Genomic DNA, 23,491 nt, shown 5'->3' on the forward strand with positions numbered 1-23,491 from the left:
ATAGCTTTACCTACTTATTTTTTCAAATCAAACCAATTCATGTAAATAAATAACTATTTTAGAATATAACGGTAGTTGTTTTCATGAAAAATATTGAGATCTTCGAGGTTGGAATGATATTTTAAAAACCAGAAGTCAGAAACGCCAGTGTCGATTTCAATTCAATTAACTGGAATTGTTTATTGGATGTGACTCACACAGTTTTTTCAAGGTTCGCCTTGAAAGCTGTGAATATTCATCAAAATAATCATTTATATTATTTCATATAAACACTAGCAGTAGGCCCTACTTCAAAATACAAAGGCCTACAGAGCACAAAAGAGGGTATTAGAAATACTCATTACTTTTTTATTGAGTGTACCAATTTAAAATTTTTACCCAATTGGCATAATTAATTTGAATTAAATACCAATTTGCATAATTTAACTAATTTTTCAAACTTTGTATTCAGTATACAACCATCTACATGCCTGACAATTTCCATGTAAATATCTCATCTCATTATCTGTAGCCGCTTTATCCTGCTCTACAGGGTCGCAGGCAAGCTGGAGCCTATCCCAGCTGACTACGGGCGAAAGGCGGGGTACACCCTGGACAAGTCGCCAGGTCATCACAGGGCTGACACATAGACACAGACAACCATTCACACTCACATTCACACCTACGGTCAATTTAGAGTCACCAGTTAACCTAACCTGCATGTCTTTGGACTGTGGGGGAAACCGGAGCACCTGGAGGAAACCCACGCGGACACGGGGAGAACATGCAAACTCCACACAGAAAGGCCCTCGCCGGCCACAGGGCTCGAACCTGGACCTTCTTGCTGTGAGGCGACAGCGCTAACCACTACACCACCGTGCCGCCCCCATGTAAATATCTTGGGGGGGGGTTATAAAGAAGAAACATTTGATCTCATTGGTTAATGAGGCCCATTTTGCACCATGTGACCCTCATACAGAATATTACAGCAGTTTTCTAAAAATTAAGGCTTTTTTCAATCTTTGATTTGACACATCTCAAGAACGGATAAACATTTTAATTCTGTAAAAAGTATGATGTTTAGCATTCAATTTTGAATTCAACGAGAGCCGTTTCAAGCAAACTGAATTTGAATTTTAAACCCAGGAGAAGCTAAACTCAAACTTGTATACGAGAGAGAGTTCAACACTGAAAAGGGCTCCGAAGTGGCACGCCAGAAAAGTGTTCAGTGGATCATCTGGAAATTGCAAGATCGAATCACATAAGAGCAAAATTGGCCGTGCTCTCATGAAGGGAGGGAGGGGTGGCGTACACTCTCTCTGCTCTAGCCAATCACAGGTGTCTGAGAGCTCATGCGTGCAGAGGCCCCCCCAATGGTTCTTGAACAGCAGTTCGAAAAGATGCAGTCAGTTGGTGTCTCAGGTCTCAAAGGAAGTATGTGACAACCTTCACCCTCCCTGGTTGGTAGCAATCAATCAATCATGTGATGGGGAGAACCCCCCCCCAAAAAAAAAAACCCAAAAGGGGAAATAACTAATATTTTAGACTTTTAAATATTCATCAAATCAGCTACTTGACACAGTTAAAAGTATTCTTAAGAGTTAAAAAAAAAAATAGATATCTGCGTGTGTGTATTTGTACCTGCCTTAATAATGTGAAGGTCACTAACAGTATCATGGTGAAGAGTGTTCAAGGGTGTGACAGGAAGAAGCTATTCAGCTTCCTGGCAGTGAATCCTGGGAGTTTTGACCTGCTGACCCAACCCCTGTACTTCGCACCATGGCACGTCTCTCTGCTCTGTATACTGAACTGTCTCCTGTGAAGTTCATGAGGTCGGAGTCCTAACACATCTCGGAGACTACAATTAATGAGCACAAACACACACACCTGTCTCCTTGCAAGGCCCCAAACGCCATGGCAATAAAGCAAGCCTTTGGCATTGTTTGGAGAGGAAGCTTAGATTTATGGGATTGGGAGTTCATTCCAGACCATGTCCCGCTGCGGAGACGCTCGTGAGGAGCGCAGCATCCAAAACACAGATGGACGAGCCGACATCGAGGCCAAAGCACAGTTTCTTAGGAAGCTGTTCAAGAACCCGACACATCTGAGAAATCTGAATGCATGTGCAAACTGGAGTGAGATTAAATCTGTTGCTGTTCAAATACAAAAGGTTCTTCAAGAAAAGTCTAAATCTTTCGGCTCAATGACATTTGTTTCACGTGATGTACAAACTGGGTTTATAACAAGTTTTCTCCTTTAAAAAAAAAAACCCACATTAAAAGCAAGTAGTTAATCGACAGCCTTCGAGTTGCTATCTTTTTGATTATGAATCTCAAATAGCGATCTAAAAAAACGAACATCAAGTTATACCCCATGTAGTGTGCATATATAGTAAATATAATTAACGGTTATTCCCTGAAATCAAGTTGTACATGAGCTGATAGCCGACGAGGTATGTAGCGCCGAGTTGGCTATAAGCCATGTACGATGAGATTGAGCTGAATAAGTTTTATTCTGTCCACATTCACTGGATTTTGAGAAACGGAGCATTTTTATTTTTTGCAAATTCGATAAATTAAAACTTCATACAAAACGTCCGACAAAATCATTTCCGCCATGTCCGAATATAAACAAACCAATGAAATAACAGTAGCAATTTGTGAAAAATCCTGCTATAATTACTGAAAAAAAAGATACGTTTTTCCCATCAAATACTTTCATTCCATATTTTGTTGCTTTTTTTTTAGTACGTTTTGGGGTTTTGTTTTCGAGTTGCGTTTTCATTTCGTCCTCGGTTGGTTCAGCAACACGCTCTGCCCTTTTGTTTTTCTCTCCTCACGGTATATGAGCTGATAGCCTAGTAGTAGAGTAGCCAATCAGAGTGCACGACTGCTCACATGCAGTGAATGTGGAGAGAATAATGCTCGTTTAAATTAGGTTGAGCTGTCTATTTTTATGCACTCTCAAACTTTTAACCCCTTCAATGCCCTTGGACGAGTCATGTACGTCATGAAAGCTTTTACCACTGTGCCTTTTACAAAAAATACGCACCTTACATGGCACATTACTGTGAGTTGGCCTAGTGCAGACCTGGGCATTTTACGGCCCACGGGCCACATCTGGCCATTTGGTTCATTCTGACCGGCCCACGTAAGGTTAATTAGAAATGACAAAATAAACGTATTTTCTAATTTTACCTCATGCATGGACTGAATGTGCAGTGCTTTTATTTTGAAGTTGTGTTCAACAAAAACGCAATGCGCACAACATGAACATGACATGAAATCCCACGAAACCTAATCCCGCGATAACTACTTCCATAATTTGTCCAGACCAACCACAAACTTGTACGTCATCCTTCAAACGGTCCAGCCAATCACATAGTGTGACGTCACCAGCAGGCGCCCGAGCCGATCTCCAGCGAAAAACACCAAATGAGGTGATTAAACTACAAATGTGGGCATCATTATTATAATATGATGCATCTTGCTTGATATTTGGAGTAGAAAGACAATATTGTGATGTCTTTATTGTGTTTTGGGGTGAATGTGACTGAAAAAAATGGTACAAACGTTCACATTTTGTTAACCATTGTTTTGGGAAATTTGATTGAATAAATGACATTTTTTGTAAGGCAACCTCGTTTTTTTCCATACTCTTACCAGTCTTAGCTTAGTAAAAACAATGTTATTTATTGATTTATATAAAGAAATACAATTAATATTATGCAGAATTTAGTTCAGCCTTTTGGTCCGGCCCTCCACAAAATTTTCTGTTTCTCATGTGGCCCCATGGAAAAAATAATTGCCCACCCCTGGCCTAGTGGTTAGCGTATCTGCCTCTCGATTGGCTATTCACGGTCGGGTCATACCAAAGACCATCATAAAAATGGTACACAGTTACTTGGAATACATGGACCCTTGGTGTACATGGTGTTTTCAAGTACTAGTAATTCATGTTTATGGATAGGTTCTCATTGACAAGACCCGTTGTCTTAGGGTTTTGGTTTTTTTGAATGTTTTTGATTACTAAAGTTATTTTTACTCTACAACAGTGTTTTTTGTGATTTTTCTATAATATTAAAAGTTCTGAACAAGTTGGAGAAAGATCATCAAAATATCCCAATTTTGACCTATTTTTGTCCGATATCCCCGGCACATTACAATTAATTATGGGTGGCAGCCAAGGGGTTAATATTCAAAATAAGAGTTAATGTTTTTTCCTTTGCTCAAAAAAAGCAACAACTTGGCTCCTGAATGGCGTAACACACGGGCATTCCCTATCAGGAGATTTCAAATTCAAGTCCTGAAGATGCCACAGCCATCCGTACTGAGATCCTGTATGCAGAAGAGGACAGATAGTACTTTCCGCAGAGTGTGTTGCACTGTCCTGTTGTCATGCAAATACATGACACGTTGCATGCTGAATCCTTGAAAGAACTCAAATTTGAATGCAATTCTTACAGGAATGTTGGATTTGTAGCGTGCCGGTGTGTAGCATGTTGAAGGGTAGGATAGTGTGAGTTGCTGTGATGTTGCTACAGTTCACGTCAAGCTGTCTCAGTTAAACACAAACACTAATTATGGAGGTGTAGACGTCAGAGTAACGGACAATCCGTTACTGTTAGCCTGTGTGTGTGTGTGTGTGTGTGTGTGTGTGTGAGCGTCAGTGTCACCCTGGGCCAAAGATAATTTACCTCTGCAGCTTCAATTATGGCCTCTCCTTTGGACTCTGTCACAGAGCAGTATCATTTAAGTAATTGCTTTGGACTCTGGGTGCGCCAGTGTGCGTGGACGTGCGCGCGCACAAACGCACACCAAAAACCATTCCTGGAGTTCAGGAAAATGATGTGAAGCAAACCTGGACCAAGCAGTGCTTTTCCTACAGTTCTATTGTAACCAGGCACCCCGTGTTGTTAAGCCCGCTGTTAAACAAACCCCGTGCAGCAAACCACTCCTCATCCATTATTCATTACTCCCTCCACGTCTCTTCATCTTGACAGATTAGCCCCTCGTTCTCTGGTGTGTTGGGTAAACGAGTGCATCATTAAAAAGAAAAGAGATGGACACTGCCGACTTCATTCTTCTCCACCGAGTGAAGACCGATTCATTTGGGGCTATGCGTGGTGTCTGTATTTGTGGACATTAGGATCAACGTTTCCTGCCAGCAGCTGGTGCACGGCTATATGAGCCACTTACGCACGCGAGATTAAGGTGGGGTTTACATTAGACCGTATCAGCGGATCATCAGATTAACGTTTTTAAAACGATTCGCGTGCACAAGCAATGCCAATACACGGATACGCTCGGCTCCGCAGGCATCCTGCGCTCCAAATCACTCCGCCCTGAACAGCGAGTGCCCTCTGGAGGGTGCGCACTCCGGCCCTGCGCAGCTCACAGAGCGCGCGAGTGAAGCGTACGAGCAGTGATTCGGGACTGAGCCGCTGTGTGTGAGATCCCAGCGCATATCACTTACCACTTGCAAGTGGAAGGATGGCAAGCCTAAAGACAATCATAACTACACAATGGGCAGTATTTGCATCAGTATTTGCAGTATTTTCATACTTTTATACTCTTTAATGAAAGGTGATACAAGGCGGAAGTCCGCGCCGTTTTTCAGCAGTCGCGTCACATGACCAACGCCAGCGAATCAGGAAGGTGGATGTCACAGTGACGTTGTCCAATGACGACGCCAGCCAGAGCTCAGCACAGCGTATCATCAATGTTTACACAGCACCGGACCAGACACGATCTGGATTGAATACGTGGACCCTGGCGGATTCCTGTTTCCCGGCGTTTCCAGGCATTTTAATGTAAACGGACAGTGCATCCGCAAAGAAAACGAGACAGATACGGTCTAATGTAAACTTGGCCTAAAGACACGCGATTTAACTGGCTGGATGCTGGAACTGTAGGTCAAATTTTTTTCACCAATAGTCAGTCATTTCACTTCTTTTGTTGCGAAATTTCAAAATCGCCTTCATTACCAATTTAACAGCAGTTGCATGGTTAACATTGTTCCTCGATGATAAACAGCGGTCACTGGTTAAACAGGGAAAGCGATAAAAACGGAAAACGTGTTACAACATAGCACTTACAATTAAATTGAAATTGCTTCGACTTACTGCTTATTAATTCATCGGATGTTAATTAAGTCAATCGTATATTTTAGAGTTAACATGTTTAATTTAAGGTGGAGTCTCTTTAAAAGCACATGATCCAAACTTAAGTTTGGTTTGTTTCCCCCCTCCACTAACAATTATCACAATCATCATGGTGCAATACTATGGTATGACTGGCTAAATCTTTTACATTTTTATCATTTGTATTCATTTGGTTTGTATATCGGGGGGGAAAAAAAAAAACATACATACATAGAGTACACAATGCCTTATTTATGAAGTTAGATATGGCCAAATTTATTCAGAAATCATCTGCAGTAGAGTTTACACAAGAAACTGCAGTCACTTCTGGGGGAAAAAAAATATATATGTTGACACATTTTGAGCACTCTTGAGTTTGTGCAAATTTACACAAGAAACCTTGCTGAAGTAAACCTTGCATGGCAGGCTTCAAACCCTAGCGGGTGAGGAGTTACTACATATTTCTATATGGATTATGTTGATAAGTTTAAAAATCACGTATTTGTTTCATATTAGGGTAGTTCTTCGGTAACGGACTTACAGTCACAGCAAAATGTGGTAACTTTTTTTTAGTTTCAGTATTCAAGATATTAAATAAAATTTTCACACTGTACAGGGTCTCTTTTGACCCTAAAAAAACCCAAAACAAAAACAACAAACAAAAAAAAAAAAAACAGAAAAATTGCCTACTCAGACCGCAAAATCTTATGTGAGAGAGACACACACACACACACACACACACACACACACAAAAAAAAAGCTGAATTCATTTCTTAAAGGTCCCATGGCATGGTGGTTTGTTGATGCTTTAAACGGGCTCGTGGAGGTTTCCGGATGTTATATCCGCAGCCTTTCTCGAAATGAACCCTCGGCACGTAGATGTAGCCTCCTGGGAGAAAGCCCCATTTCAGCACTTTTCCCAGTGCGTCGTTTTGCTAATGAGAAGCATGGAGGCGGGGAAGGGTAGAGGGTGGGGGCGGGTCTTATCATTAACATTCATAACATGTAAACATGTTACCTCTGATTGGCTAACAGCACTGTGACGCTACCTCCAGTGGGTCAGAACAAGCGGATGTGGGTGTCTTACTATGGCGAGAGAGAAGGAACAAACCGCGAAGGGAAAAATACCGCGCGCTGACGTTATTAAGGTGCGACGCGAGGAAATAAGATAAATTCAACAAATGTTTGGGTTTTTACTGAACAAACAAACAAATAAAATGAACGAGTGACTTAAAAAAAAAGAATGTGGGTGTCTTTGTAAAAACTGTTTTGATTGGCTATTATAACAGAGCATGCTGCATGCTTTTTGGTTTTGTAGCGCAGAGTACCTGGCTAACTGCAGGAAGCGGTTAGCTGCACAGCTAATGTAGCCATTGCAAGGCTAACGTGGCACCGATTTTAAAACACGGCAAAACGACTTAACAGTTATACACTTACTTGTTCGGTGTTTGTGGCTGATGCGGCAGAGATGTTTGGTACGGACCCAGGCTTCAGTGACAGTTGATGTGCAAAACCTGCCCTGTACTGTCCCAAGCTGTGGAAACATTCATCAGGAAAATGCTTCCGACAAACATACACCGTCTTAGGTAGACTCGACGGCGTATTATTGAAGTAAATAAAATTAAGCCACTGCGTCTTCAGGGGATCTCCCGTCGGCAGTAAAAACAGACTCTTTTCTGTGTTGTCACATCCATGTACAGCGCAACTTCCATGTTTGGTGGCAACTTTTGAGCTGGGCAGGCAATCCATACAGTGGGTGGGAATCCAGGGGGGGGCGATCATCTCCCTTGCTGACGTAGGCAAGGGAAGAGTTTATCAACGCGCCGTTTTGACGCGCCATTCTCAAATGTTGGACATAGTTTGGTTTACACATTATGAAATTTCTAGCCACTGGGGTGACTTAAGAAGGTCAGAGGAACTCATTTTAACGTTAAAAAACCTCAGAAAGTGAAAATTTCATGCCATGGGACCTTTAAAATTCAAACCGAGATTTCTCTGAAGCGACATTGCTATAACTGGGCTAATTATTTTTTTTAAATATGATTTTTCAGTACATTTTGCCTTGGATTCCAAACTTTTGCAAAATCACTGAGCCAACAAGTTAAGGCAATCTTAAAGTGCATATACTGAACCAATTTTTTTTTTATGTCCCTTTACACACTCATCCAGAAGGGTAATTTTGCACAAGGCCATCTGTCTACAGCAGAAAAAAATAAAATAACAAAACGCGTCTGGAAAAATCCCAAGGGAGTCTGGAGCCAGATTCGTGACGTCACCTGCGGATCCGCCAAGAGGCTGCGCGAGCTTTGCACGGTTTCAGTGCAGTCTGTGTAGACCAAGTTTAGCAGCGAGCGATTTTGCATTGAAATATGGAATTGTCACCTGAGCGCAATGTTCCTTCACCTTTGGATGAAGAATATAATGAGATGTCAGAATTATTTCTTACCCTGGCAACAGTCAACTTCTGAATTGCCGATTTTCTTGGTCTTTTTCTTGGCTCTGCTTTGGTCCTCGGCTTCGAGGGCCTCAGTGGATGCGGCACTTCGCCTTCTGTCAGGGGAGACGGACACGACTGGCTCCTTTGGTGACGCTGACACAGATGGAGACGGTGTTGCTTTGGGCATTCTGACAGATGGAACTGCGTCTTTTTTTCAGATCAAGTTGCCTCGCGAAGCCCATTTCCCACTGCAAATAGTTCTCAAAGTCGTCGGGCCTTGTGAAGTGAGCACCGCAAATGCTGTAGTCTGTAGCATGTAGCCAATTTTTCCGGGTGCTTCGCGCGAAGCGCTCCCATTTCTCTCTCATTGTCCGGTCTTTCAGAAAACGATGAGTACTAATCCCATCAAGATTGGTGTTGCTACACCCTCCTACGATACATCTGTTAACCATTTTAATAATTGCGTGATAACGTTGAAGAAATTTGCAGAAAACCACCAGGTCGTTTTCTCATAAACAAACCAGCGCTGACGTAGGATTCAGAAAGAGGCGTCCCGCACGCGACGTCACGAAAATCAGTGTTTCCCGGGAAATCCAAATGCCAAGTTTTTTCAGAGGCGGACCAATTCGCCTCAAACGACTTGATTTCTGGGGGTGTCGTGGCTCAGGTGGATAAGGCGCCATGCCATGGATCCGGGGACCCGGGTTCAATTCCGACCCGAGGTCATTTCCCGATCCCTCCCCGTCTCTCTCTCTCCTGCTTGTTTCCTGTCTCTACACTGTCCTATCCAAATGAAGGTGAAAAAAAGCCCAAAAAATATCTTTAAAAAAAAAATGGCTTGATTTCAACTGAATTTTTCTGGTATTGCGCAAGGTAAAAAAAAACTGCAGAGAATACAGAATGTGACAGATATTTGACCAAAGTTTAATATAAAATAGGAGAATTACATTGATCTTGCTCCTGAATTTACCCGTGATATGCACTTTAACAAGCTCTACTGTGAGCTCCTGCTCATTTACGTATCCCCCGCTCTCGCTTATATCAGAATGCAAGCAATCGGAGGAATAGGACACTTACTATGAATGTTGACTTCAACAAATAATTAACCCTGAATCAAGTAAAGAGCAGTGCTCTCCCTAGGGATTTCAAATAGCATCCTGGTAAACCGTCATTTTGAAATCGCATTTTGCTTCTTTAAATAGCGTCAAAATCCACCCTTTATGCTTTGTAAATACATCCAGTCAGTCAACAGGAAGTCGACGTGCGACAGACCTGAAAACGGTATACACGGTATAGAACCCCAAGCTGAAGCTCGATGCCAAATATCAAGCAGTTGTGATTTGTAGTTGCTGAGAAAAGTGTTACAAAAAATTTTGGAAATCCACGATATACATTTCGTAAATATATTCAGTCGGTAAACAGACATTCGAAGCGGGGGTATAATCATTTCATAATTATGGTCTCTCTGCTGAAGAATTACCCAGTAATGACTTAAAAGACAGTAATCCAAAACAAAGAGACAAATAAGCCTAGTCATTCAACTATGGCAAGCGAAATGGTACCATATAACAGGAAGAGGGGCTGATGCATGTATAAAAGTAGCTGATGCTCTGCAGTGCTCGAGCTGCGTTACTGTTTAGTCGTCATTTTGTATTTTCAGCTCCGTGAGCTTTGCCTTTTACGGAGATTTATGGGCGTCACTAAATGTAAATCAGCTGTGCAATGAACGCACTTGATCATTTATAGTTTAGTGGAACTTATCAGCACACACGCTCATGAAGCTATGAAATTTTTGTTAATCTGGCGGAAAAGGTTTAATTTCGTTGAAATGAAATGAAATCCTTCACACACAACTTGGTAAAACGCGTGTATTCTATAGAACAGAAGCGAAGCGAACATGTAGAGGACACAGTGCTGTAGTGCCGGTGGTTATGAGGTGACAGGAACTCCAGATCACATGTGATTAGTGTGAGAGACAGATGCAGCCCGTATTAATACGAATGAGAACACGGGGTATAATTAACAACCTTATTACAGAGAGTGGGGGGGATGTCATATAGTTAAACAGAGATTCCAGTAGTGTGCACTTGAATGAAGTAATTCAGGATGACAGCGAAGCCATTTAGCCAGAAAACAATGTGTCGGAATGACCTATTCAACCCACTCGAATGCTGAGAGAGAGAGAGAGAGAGAGAGAGAGAGAGAGAGAGAGAGAGAGAGAGAGAGAGTGTGGTGGTGGAGGGGTAACGTGATTGAAATAAAGATGAGTAAGGACAGTGAGGACAGTAACCTACAGAGAAAGACAAAAGACGTAACTACAGTCGTATGAAACTTGGCAGCCAGGCATGGTGTGTGTGTGTGTGTGTGTGTGTGTGTGTGTGTGTGTGTGTGTGTAGGGGTATAATTGTATGCCTGGCTGGCTGAAGTGCAGGGTGTGTGTGCTGTCTGTCTCAGCCTTCCTGGACTGCTGTACAGTACAATCCGCACCTCCATCTGTTCCCTGGCTGACCATAAGCCCAAACAAAGCACTTCAAGAGCATCCTCCTCCTCCTCCTCCTCCTGCTCTGTCCCCTGTACACCCGACACTCGAAACCCTCCCGTGACAAGTGGAGGGCATGCTAACCCTGACCCCGCCAACCATCTTCGCGCAAGTCCAAGTGAGTGCGCATAAACATTGCTTTTTTTTTTTAAATATGGAAATGTAGTTAATTGAACATCTTTTATCCCTCGCTCGCGCTCCGCCTTTCGAGTAGAGCAGCACAGCGAGAGCTGGAGGATGTGCCAGTGTCGCCGGGTGCCTGCGTCTGACTGGCTCGCCGTGCCACTCGCTCAGACACAGCTTCAGCGCCCTCAGCCTGATTGAAGAGCCCTCAGAGGGCCAGACAATCACGATGCATGCACAGGGAGCACAGGAGAGAGCTCGCTGATGCTAAAGAGCTCTCTGCATCAACATGAAGGGTTTGGATGGACAAAATGAGAAGGAGGAAAAAAAAAAAGGATCAAAAGGATGTGTTATCTGTACAGTATGTGCGCGCGCGCGCACGTGCGTGTGTTTAAAAGTAAAGAGGCATGTTTAAATGTGAGGAGAGCAGAGGAGTAAAAGCAGTCCAGCTCACAAAATACAAGGCTCCATTATAAGTCCATCTCCATCTGAAATCTCTCCAGTAGCCTCTTCATCTCTCTCGCTCGCTCCTGGGTATTGGCCACAGCCTGTCCTCCATTTCACATCTCAGTGAATTTATCATGTGATGCTTCAATGCTCCCTTCTGCCTCTACACACACGCACACGCGCGCGCGCACAACCATAATGAAAATGTCAACGAGCGAGCGAGCCACCATATGTGAATATGGAAATATCCACTTACTACATAGAGTGCTCAGCTAGCCCTAGCATATGAGCCATGTCAATCTCAACACGCAACGCGAGCAGACAGCGCGCCTCTCTTCCTGTTTCCCCAACGGATGAATAATGCCTCAAGGATGCACCGAGCAACGGGCCATAGTTATCGAAGGTGATTTGCTCTCGAACTGCATCTTAAATGATGTCGGAGCATTTCGAGAGCCAGCGACGTGGATTACCAGCTGCATGGCCAAACGTCGTCATGCTCTTCACCGGAGGAAAACGGGACAGGTAGAAATGAAGCGCTGCCAAAAACACTCATCGTCGGAATTAAACAACGGCCACGTTTAGGTGAATCGCAGAGACAGTCAGTGTAGCCCAGCAGAGCGTTTAATACAAGTGCATGCAGACATGAACGCACAGGAAAAGCCCAATAAAACCTACAGCTCTGTGTATACTGAACAAGACCGTCAATGACGGCGTAGCTCACTCCGGCCCAGTCTAGTCCAGAAGGAACGATTTAAATCGGGCCACCTTGCGCAACAGATTTTGAAAGCTATATACACCCTAGGAATACTGACCTATTCGCCAGAAAGAACCCAAAATGGCCGAGAAGCAGCCATTAACTGCTCATTAAGGCTTAGTCCATAACTTCATTAATTGTAATTAAGCAAATCTGGGTAGAAGTTACAATCCCGATTCCAAAAAAGTTGGGACAAAGTACAAATTGTAAATAAAAACAGAATGCAATAATTTACAAATCTTAAAAACTGATATTGTATTCACAATAGAACATAGACAACATATCAAATGTCGAAAGTGAGACATTTTGAAATTTCATGACAGCAACACATCTCAAAAAAGTTGGGACAGGGGCAAAAAGAGGGTGGAAAAGTTAAAGGTACAAAAAAGGAACAGCTGGAGGACCAAATTGCAACTCATTAGGTCAATTGGCAATAGGTCATTAACATGACTGGGTATAAAAAGAGCATCTTGGAGTGGCAGCGGCTCTCAGAAGTAAAGATAGGAAGAGGATCACCAATCCCCCTAATTCTGCGCCGACAAATAGTGGAGCAATATCAGAAAGGAGTTCGACACTGTAAAATTGCAAAGAGTTTGAACATATCATCATCTACAGTGCATAATACCATCAAAAGATTCAGAGAATCTGGAAGAATCTCTGTGCGTAAGGGTCAAGGCCAGAAAACCATACTGGGTGCCCGTGATCTTCGGGCCCTTAGACGGCGCTGCATCACATACAGGCATGCTTCTGTATTGGAAATCACAAAATGGGCTCAGGAATATTTCCAGAGAACATTATCTGTGAACACAATTCACCGTGCCATCCGCCGTTGCCAGCTAAAACTCTATAGTTCAAAGAAGAAGCCGTATCTAAACATGATCCAGAAGCGCAGACGTCTTCTCTGGGCCAAGGCTCATTTAAAATGGACTGTGGCAAAGTGGAAAACTGTTCTGTGGTCAGACGAATCAAAATGTGAAGTTCTTTATGGAAATCAGGGACGCCGTGTCATTCGGACTAAAGAGGAGAAGGACGACCCAAGTTGTTATCAGCGCTCAGTTCAGAAGCCTGCATCTCTGATGGTATGGGGTTGCATTAGTGCGTGTGGCATGGGCAGCTTGCACATCTGGAAAGACACCATCAGTGCTGAAAGGTATATCCAGGTTCTAGAGCAACATATGCTCCCATCCAGACGACGTCTCTTTCAGGGAAGACCTTGCATTTTCCAACATGACAATGCCAAACCACATACTGCATCAATTACAGCATCATGCTGCGTAGAAGAAGGGTCCGGGTACTGAACTGGCCAGCCTGCAGTCCAGATCTTTCACCCATAGAAAACATTTGGCGCGTCATAAAACGGAAGATACGACAAAAAAGACCTAAGACAGTTGAGCAACTAGAATCCTACATTAGACAAGAATGGGTTAACATTCCTATCCCTAAACTTGAGCAACTTGTCTCCTCAGTCCCCAGACGTTTACAGACTGTTGTAAAGAGAAAAGGGGATGTCTCACAGTGGGAAACATGGCCTTGTCCCAACTTTTTTGAGATGTGTTGTTGTCATGAAATTTAAAATCACCTAATTTTTCTCTTTAAATGATACATTTTCTCAGTTTAAACATATGATATGTCATCTATGTTCTATTCTGAATAAAATATGGAATTTTGAAACTTCCACACCATTGCATTCCGTTTTTATTTACAATTTGTACTTTGTCCCAACTTTTTTGGAATCGGGGTTGTATATATGCATCCTAGTTCCCCCTACCTTCATGCCAGAAAGAATCAAAATCGGTGAAGAATTGAGGAAGAAGCAGCGATGTGTGTGGAAACTGCTCGTTAGGGCTTAATTACTCCATATCTTCATTATTAATTGCAATTATGCAAATTCGGGTAAAAGCTACTGTACATGCACCCCTACCTTCCTGCCAAAAAGAATAAAAATCAGTGAAGAACTGAGAGAGAAGAAGCGAGTTTCGGGAAATGTGGATGACGCTGGATGGACGGACAACACACGATGGCACAAGTTCACTGCCTGTTGGGCGTATGAGCTACTCCTCAAGCGTTACTTACAAACTCAGTTAAATAATTCTCAGGTGATCACAGAACAGCAACTGAGTGACGGTCCAGTGGCATCCCACACTCACCACTTAACCACCAGAGCACGACCTTCCAGAGACCATCGAGTGCTTTCACAGCTATTAATCCAGTTTCGGGGTCGGAATCAGGGCAAAACTGATACTTTTGGTTTGCTTTCATACTGCATGTGGGTCAGTCCACCAGATTTTCATACCAGATGCTCAGATTATGGATTGAGTTCTACCTGCTGCGTTACGCTACCAAGCCTCCGTATGCAGGAAATACAAACCGAAGCGAAATTGGACCGAGGGACGTTCCTGTAAACCTGACATGAAATCATGTGTACGCGACCCAAAAACGGTCCATTTCCCAGGCACTGACTAAAGCTGATAGAGAACCTTGTGAATCCATCGGGAGACGATCTCAACTGTAGATTATTGGCGAATTTCCCAGATTTGTTAAGCAACAGACCACACCACGGCACGGTGGTGTAGTGGTTAGCACTGTCGCCTCACAGCAAGAAGGTTCTGGGTTCGAGCCCAGTGGCCGACGAGGGCCTTTCTATGTGGAGTTTGCATGTTCTCCCCGTGTCTGTGTGGGTTTCCTCCGGGTGCTCTGGTTTCCCCCACAGTCCAAAGACATGCAGTTCGGTTAACATGGGGCGACCTTGGGCTGAAGTGCCCAAGAGTGGCGGCGCGCATGTAACACAGCGGCTTTGCTCTCCTATGATGAACTAAATTTCGTTGCACATTTGTGCAGTGACGAAAAAAACATTCTATTCTATTAAAATGCTGCTCGGAAGGTCAAGAAAACACATGAGCTATTTGCACCGCCAAGCGAATGCTGCATGAAAACTGCACTCGCATCAGACTACAAATTAAAATGTCATTCGCCGATTTTTGTGGCTGAAGGAAGAGTCAAGATCTAGACTTGTCTCAGTTGTGGATGATGTTAAAAGTGGTAAATACCAGATGCGCAGATTATGGATTGAGTTCTACCCTCTGCGTTACGCTACCAAGCCTCCGTATGCAGGAAATACAAATCAAAGCGAAATTGGACGGAGGGAAGGTACTGTAAATCTGACATGAAATCATGTGCACACGACCCAAAAACGGTCCATTTCCCAGGAACTGACGATACAGAACCTTCCGTAGGGGAGAAGGAAGATCTCAAGATCTTTGGGTTCCGTAGGGGCGCTATTGAGGCGATTATTACTTCACCCGGGACAGAGTCCACAAGGGGGCGAGGTATTGTTTTCGGTGGGGTTTCTTTTTTTGGGGGGGTTCGCAACATTATGGGAAAACAGATGGACCAAATAGAATAGGTCTCAAATAGAACCTCCAACATTTTGAGGGTCATCCGGTGAAGGTCAGGGTCACCAAAAAGGTCGAAATCCTACACTACGTTCAGACTGCAACCTGAAACGACCCATATCTGATTTGTTGTGAAATCCGATTTTTTTTGTTAGGCCGTTCACATTACCAATTATATGAGACTTGTATGCGATCTCCAATATGAACGGAAAACGACCCAAAAGTGTCCCGCATGTGCAAATTGACTCGTAATAAGCACATCTACGTAATACATAAACAAAAAAAAAAGCGCACTCTTCAAGTTTGCAAGTAAAGCATGGAGATGAGGCGAGACCTGGCGATGTGTTTTTTGTGGCGGCAGCAGCGGAACTCACACAATCTGATTAATGTGGGCAGCAGACTAATGAGACCGAAGGTGTCAAATTACTGGAAATTTCCAGAACAATCTTATAATCTTGTAATACAGGATGGTTTAACATCCAGGTCCCTACCAAATCCACCATTAGCTTGATCAATTCTATAAAAGTCTATTTAACCTTTCGATTACGTTCATTATGTCTTATATTAAATATAGTTAGTTTTTTGTTTTTTTTTTTCTTTTTTATCAGACATCTAATTTATTGGGTTTGTTTACCTGACATGTTTCGACGTACAACTTCCGTCTTCCTCAGAGTGTCACCGGATGTTAATTGGTGACGCATCTTTTATCAGCTGCTGTTTCTGAAGGCGTGGCCTTCCTGTCTGGTTTGACAGGTCGGTCACGCCTTCTACTGTCTGTTTGTCCCCTGCAAGATGGCACAACAGGAAAATTATAAGTCAGCTATAACAGATCACTGTAAAAGGGAAAATCACATCATGGACTGGGGGAATGCCAGAGTCATCCGCACAGAAGATAACAAACATCAGCGCTGGATCAGGGAGGCCATGGAGATCCGTAAGCGAAGCCCGAGGACCATCAACCGGGATGAGGGAGCATACATGCTCTCCCACACCTGGAGTGCCATCTTGCAGGGGACAAACAGACAGTAGAAGGCGTGACCGACCTGTCAAACCAGACAGGAAGGCCACGCCTTCAGAAACAGCAGCTGATAAAAGATGCGTCACCAATTAACATCCGGTGACACTCTGAGGAAGACGGAAGTTGTACGTCGAAACATGTCAGGTAAACAAACCCAATAAATTAGATGTCTGATAAAAAAGAAAAAAAAAAAAAAACTAACTATAAAGTCTATTTAAATTCTGAAAACTGTACAAATGTTGTTGTTTTCCACCAAAGAGGCGGGATTAGCCAACGCAGAATAGTGACGTTTGTCTCTTGTTGATGACGTGTAGGTTGCATGAATGCGACCTGTCCGGTCAGACTGCAGTCGCATGTGAAAATGACGGATATGCATCGGAATTAGGACCACATATCCAAGCGGCCTAGGTTGCATGTGAAAAAATCGGATCTGTGTCGTTCAGATTGTCAATAACAAATCGGATACAGGTCGCATATGGGCAAAAAAATCAGATATGGGTCGTTTCAGGGTGCAGTCTGAACGTAGTCATAGTTATTACAGATTTACTACATAATTATATGGAAGGAAACCTTAGCTCCTCTGAAGAGCTCTTTAGTCGTGCTTAAAAAAAAAAAAGTGACCAGGTGAGGTTTGTTTTGCCAGGCAACACTCATTTGTTGTTGGTTACTGGATCAGCCAGCGAAAACGGTGCAAAATATCATGCTTTTCAATGCCGTTTCCACGCGTTCTGTAAACAGAGCATCTGGTACAAAAATCCTGTAGTGCAACACGTATAATAATCAACCAAACCGAAAAGCAAGAAACACTGACTGAGGGGCGTGTAGAACTAAAAATGTACTCAAATGAAACTTCAACATTAAAAATAGAACAATGGGAGGAAGGAGGGGAAAAAAATAAGTCAGTCAGTCATGAAGTGTTCACCTTGATTTACTGGTTTAATTGTGTTGAATGTGGGGCGTAACTAATCTGCAGTAAGGAGGACATGGCTACAGCCCATTTTCTTCATATCCGACATGTCTGGGAACCACCCAGAGCCATGAAAAGTCCTGTCTCCAGAAACCAGCACCTCCCTGCAGGCACATTCCTTTACACCACAGTCATGGGAAGAAATCAGAATAGGTGTGGTGCTCCTTACCTTCTTCAGGCGGCCGGAGCGTGTGCCTGAGAACACCACGGTGTTGCCACGGTAGTCATACGCCGCCACCGAGGTCATCCCATCATCCTTATCTATGAAGAGCGGAATGCCCTCGATGGTGCTGGTGCCGCCCAAAGGCTGGTTGAAATCCTGCCCGCAGAAATTATCATCAATCTGTAGGGGCTGCAAGAGACAGAAAGAAAAAGGACAGTTAGTGTGTATACGTTTGCATGTGATGTTCCAAGATAAGGAACATCAGGGTGAGAACAGGAACCGGCCAGGGCGATCAAAACAAAACTCTGAGACGTCCACACAGTCATTGCAGTCATGACGACTGCGCCAAGTAGGAAAGTCCAGTCGGAGCTGTATTTCAGGAAAGACAGTCTAGGTCTTATGAGGACAACTTGCTGGAATGTAAGAGGAAAGAACAAAAAGGCATAAAACAAAAACTAGAAACCCTGTCTGTGTGTCTAGCATGGCATTATTCCGCTTCAAACCTTCACTACTTTGTTTACTAAAAATACCCAATTACCATTTGATGGTGCCTACATCTTTGGCAACATCTGTTACTGACAGCTGCAAGTTCATGTCTGCACGTTTGAGCTTGGGCTGGTGTTAAATTATACACGAGGAGAGTTTACATCTTCCAGATGAGCACACAGAAGTTACTAATGACACTGTGTGCTCTAAAAGACAACAGGCTTGGGTTTATGTGAATTTAAAAAAAAAAAGAGAAAAAGAAGTGTTTTTGTCTTCGGTACTCAATGACAGAGGACAAACACTGAGGACACATGCTGGCACTGAATAAACTGGATAAATTAACATACGGTTATGAAGTCATTAACACCACAAGCAAACATCATCAAACCTTTTATATTAAACATCCCAAACATGTAGGACATTACACAGTTGCGCAAAGATATAAAGTTTATCTTCGAGTCTGGCGGCACGGTGGTGTAGTGGTTAGCGCTGTCGCCTCACAGCAAGAAGGTCCTGAGTTCGAACCCCGGGGCCGGCGAGGGCCTTTCTGTGCGGAGTTTGCATGTTCTCCCCGTGTCCGCGTGGGTTTCCTCCGGGTGCTCCGGTTTCCCCCACAGTCCAAAGACATGCAGGTTAGGTTAACTGGTGACTCTAAATTGAGCGTAGGTGTGAATGTGAGTGTGAATGGTTGTCTGTGTCTATGTGTCAGCCCTGTGATGACCTGGCGACTTGTCCAGGGTGTACCCCGCCTTTCGCCCGTAGTCAGCTGGGATAGGCTCCAGCTTGCCTGCGACCCTGTAGAAGGATAAAGCGGCTAGAGATAATGAGATGAGATCTTCGAGTCTTGAGCATATTCATGACTGAGTGAAGAGAACAAGTGAAAATATTTTCAACACGAAAAGATAAGGTTCATATCTTTGCACAACTGTGGAATGCTCTTTATATTATATTGGCTTTAATTTTGAACCGGTTCACCATTTCGACAACGCGCATCAAGTCAGTGGGAAAACACTGGGAGTGACGTTATCAGAGTGAAATATCGGGAATTGCTATACATACGGGCCACTTTTTCCATGGAATAAAAAAAAGTTATTTTTTTTCGCAGTCCGGTTTCCATCAAATCCTGCGCTCCGATTGGCTGGCGAGCGGGTGCGTATCCTACAATACGGACCCCGGTTACGGACCTCCGGAGACTTGCTTGTTCACAACAAACATAGTAGCATTTTTTGTCAACATTTATCTTTTTTTTTTAATAAGATTTATTTATAAGATTATTAAAAATCTTAATTTTTTGCCAGCATTTCTCAGGAGAATAGCATTAATTTTACAGCATGGATAGCGATAAGGACAGTGTTCACAGCGAAAGTGAGTGTTACTACCCTGAGGAAGAAGAAATAAAAGAAAACATTTCAGGAGAAAGCTAAAAACCTCTAACTGTTGCTAACGCCGAGCAAAAACATGGCTGAATCCTGAATGACTCAATTTTGTATAAATAGGGGACTACATAGGCGGCAAAATGTAGTTTTTTCCTGCCATGGAAGTGCACTTGTAAATAAATGTTACTTACCAGCTTAAGGTCGGTCCGTATGGTGAAATACCACGACCTCGGCCTTGGATACTGACCTCGGTCACAATATTTCATGATACGGCCCTCCCAGCTGGTAAATAACATATGTATCCTATTCCCTTCTAGCAGGTTTATTGATGGCATGCATTATTATCGTATCGCTTCTCGTTTGTGTATTACGCCACTCTCCCCAATGAAGAATGAGTGTGCAATATTGTTACAATATTGCACATTCTCAAGACATGACGTCATATGTCAGAGCTCATGTGAAAATCCAGTGACAAACTTTTCTGTTGCGCACGTGCACAATCATTCTTTGTCGGCCGGGAAAGCGAGAAGACGAGGCTAATCCAGGGCTCAGATTAAGCACTAAATAAATAAATAAATCTGAAAACTGAAACTAAAAGACGTGCTGAACACCCGAAAGGCTACCAAAACATGACTGGATATTCTTCATGCATATTTATGAGAGAAAAACAAAACAACAAACATCGAAAACCTGGAAGAGACACATTGGAGATGTAAAACTCCCACACTAACGAGTGACTGACAGGTTGTAAACAAACATGGCTGCGAGGTTTGCTGCATTAAAAGCCTAAGATTTAAAGAAAAAGACGTGCTGAACTCCTGAAAGGCTACCAAAAATTCATTAGATATTCTTCACGCATATTTACAAGAGAAAAACAGACCAACGGACATCGAAAAACTGGAAGAGCGCTATAGCAGAAATACTGTCAAAGTTCTACTTGGAGGTGAGGAAAAGTGACGGAGACTTTTACAAGAGGACTTCACTCGTGGACTTCACTCAGCAAAGCCCTTTTGTTTTGAACAACTGCAAAGTAACAATTAACTTCGACCAAAAGTAAATTTGAACTTGAAGTGTCTACCTGGATATAGCTTGGATACAAGTTGTTCAGGTTTTTTGGACTTGTACCAATTTTACTGTTAGAACTTTGACTTTGTACACTGGATTGACAAAACATTGAATTACATTCGATCAGAATCAGCATTCAATATCGGCAAGTTACAACCCTGTTCTTAACTTGTTGCAAAATCTATAATTGTTCCTTTAAATGTGTACGTATAATAATAATAATAATAATGGCTTTTTATGATATAACAGATATTCCAATCAGCTACTCGTCTTCGACTCATTCAATGTCATGCTAGCTGAATGGAATATATCTGATATACCACGAAAAAAGCCAGCCAATATTATTTAAATTATTATACATACAGGACACTTTTTCGATGGAATAAAAACATGGATTCTATTCCATTCTAGCGGGTTTCATTCATTTGGTTGGATAGCATGTAATATTGGTAGCATAATCGCTTATCCGATGTGTATTACGTCACTCTACCCAATGGAGAACGAGCGCTGAATACGGTTTATGATATTGCATGGCTGTCAAGACGAGATGTAAAACTTCACACTAGCGAGTGACTGACAACTTATGAACGAGGTTTGCTTTGTTAAATATGGAAGATTTTGAAAGAGAAAGATGCATTAAAACACCCGAAAGAAATGCGTATGAAGAATAAGGCTTTTTTCATGATCTACCAGATATATTCCATTCAGCTAGCATGATACTGAACTCGTCTTCAACTCGTTCAATATCATGCTGGCTGAATGGAATATATCTGATAGACCACTCAATGCCAGCCAATGTTATTTAAATATATATATATATCAATCACTCAGATCTATGATGTATTTGGTACGAAAAACGAGAGGTTTTCAACACGAGAAGATAAACTTCATATCTTTAAGCCAACGTGTGATTTTCTTTATTATAATTGACACATTCACAAACCAAAAGTACCCAAATTTATCAAAATTCATTGATTTCCTCAAGAGTGAGGATACTGAAAAATGTGTGTTACTCAATGTCTTGGATATAGTTCGTATGAAAAATATGAGTGGTGTATTTCCCAGGAAAACACTTGCGTCCATATAATAAAATAGATATATACAGTACATATTAAAGTGTCATGGGATTCTGGAAATAACGACTAAGCGAAGCTGAATTCCGGTTTTACAATGCATCAAACAATTATCTGGTAATATATTATCTTTATTGACCTTGAGGTGAAGTGTTCCTGATTAAAAGTGATCTATATTGTTCAGCTCAGGTGCCTGCGCAGCAGTAACCACAAAGATACGTTTCTCTGTCTTTGTAAAAGTTGCAGATATTAACAAATGGAAATTTCTACTGATGACTTTCGATTCATTCTATATAGCACGCTAGATAACATTCGGTAAACAGGATTATACCACAGTGCTGCCAGATTCTCACACCTCGGAGCTGAAACAAGTGATGTATTAATACTGTATGCTTGTTCGAATACATTATGGCTTCTATACCCACAACTCATTTACAGAGACATGGATGGTAGATGATCGACATGATCCACGGCTAACAAACTTTTTTTTTTTGGATACTTAAGACAGCGTATTGCTGCCAAGGGAGGAAAAAATTACCAGCATCATGTTATAAAGTGAAACATTTGGATCCCCCCCACACACATTTTAATAAGATACAGTTGAACTCAAAATTATTAGCCCCCCTTGTGGAATTGAACATAATTCTTGATTTCTCCATGAAAATGACCATTGACAACAAATGTTTTTATTCTTGAAATAAATGCACTATGAAGACATTGTCCAACAAGTTTCATAACGATATCTTATTATCACACTGAGTTTCAACCAAAAACAGCAAAAGTGAGATGTTCAAAATTATTAGCCCCCTGACCATTAGTAGTCAACTGTGTACCCTTTTTGACCCACAACTGACAACAACCTCTTGGAATAGTTTTTCACTAGGTTGGCACAGGTCTCCTGAGGAATTTTGGCCCATTCCTCCATTGCAAACTGTTCCAACTGGCCCAAATTGGATGGTTTTTGTGCATGGACGTTCTTTTTCAGCACTTGCCACAGGTTTTCTATTGGATTGAGATCTGGGCTCTGTGCAGGCCACTGTATGACGTTGGTCTTGGTATCCTTGAAGTATTGCTGGACTATTTTAGATGTATGCTTTGGGTCGTTATCTTGCTGGAAGACCCAACGACGACCTAAGCGCAAAGTGAGAGCAGACTTCTGCATGTTTTCCTTCAGTATTTTTAGGTAATCTTCCTTTTTCATGGTGCCATGCACCCGAACCAGACTGCCTGTACCTGAGGCTGCAAAACAGCCCCACAGCATGATGCTGCCACCACCATGTTTAACTGTGGGAACTGTGTTCACAGGGTTGAAGGCCTCTCCCTTTCTTCGCCATACATAGGCAATGTCCATATGCCCAAACAGCTCCAATTTCGTCTCATCTGACCAAAGCACAGACTTCCAAAACTCATCTTTCTTCTTCAAGTACTCACGGGCAAACTTTAGTCGGACTTTGATGTGACGATGTTTTAGTAAGGGGGTTCTTCTGGGACGATAGCCCCGAAGCCCATTCCGATGAAGAGCCCTCACAA

General features: G+C 42.5%; 1 protein-coding gene across 1 annotated transcript in view; it reads right to left on the reverse strand.

Moving 5' to 3' along the window:
- The window catches only part of plxna1b (plexin A1b), a 422,572-nt gene that overhangs the window by 253,901 nt on the left and 145,180 nt on the right, over nt 1–23,491 (reverse strand). The window contains exon 3 of the mRNA XM_060919493.1: nt 17,968–18,150. Within this exon, the coding sequence (XP_060775476.1) occupies nt 17,968–18,150 (183 nt within the window). The remainder of the gene's footprint in view (nt 1–17,967; nt 18,151–23,491) is intronic.

The sequence above is a fragment of the Neoarius graeffei genome, chromosome 4, assembly GCF_027579695.1.
Source record: "Neoarius graeffei isolate fNeoGra1 chromosome 4, fNeoGra1.pri, whole genome shotgun sequence".
Lineage (NCBI taxonomy): Eukaryota > Metazoa > Chordata > Actinopteri > Siluriformes > Ariidae > Neoarius > Neoarius graeffei.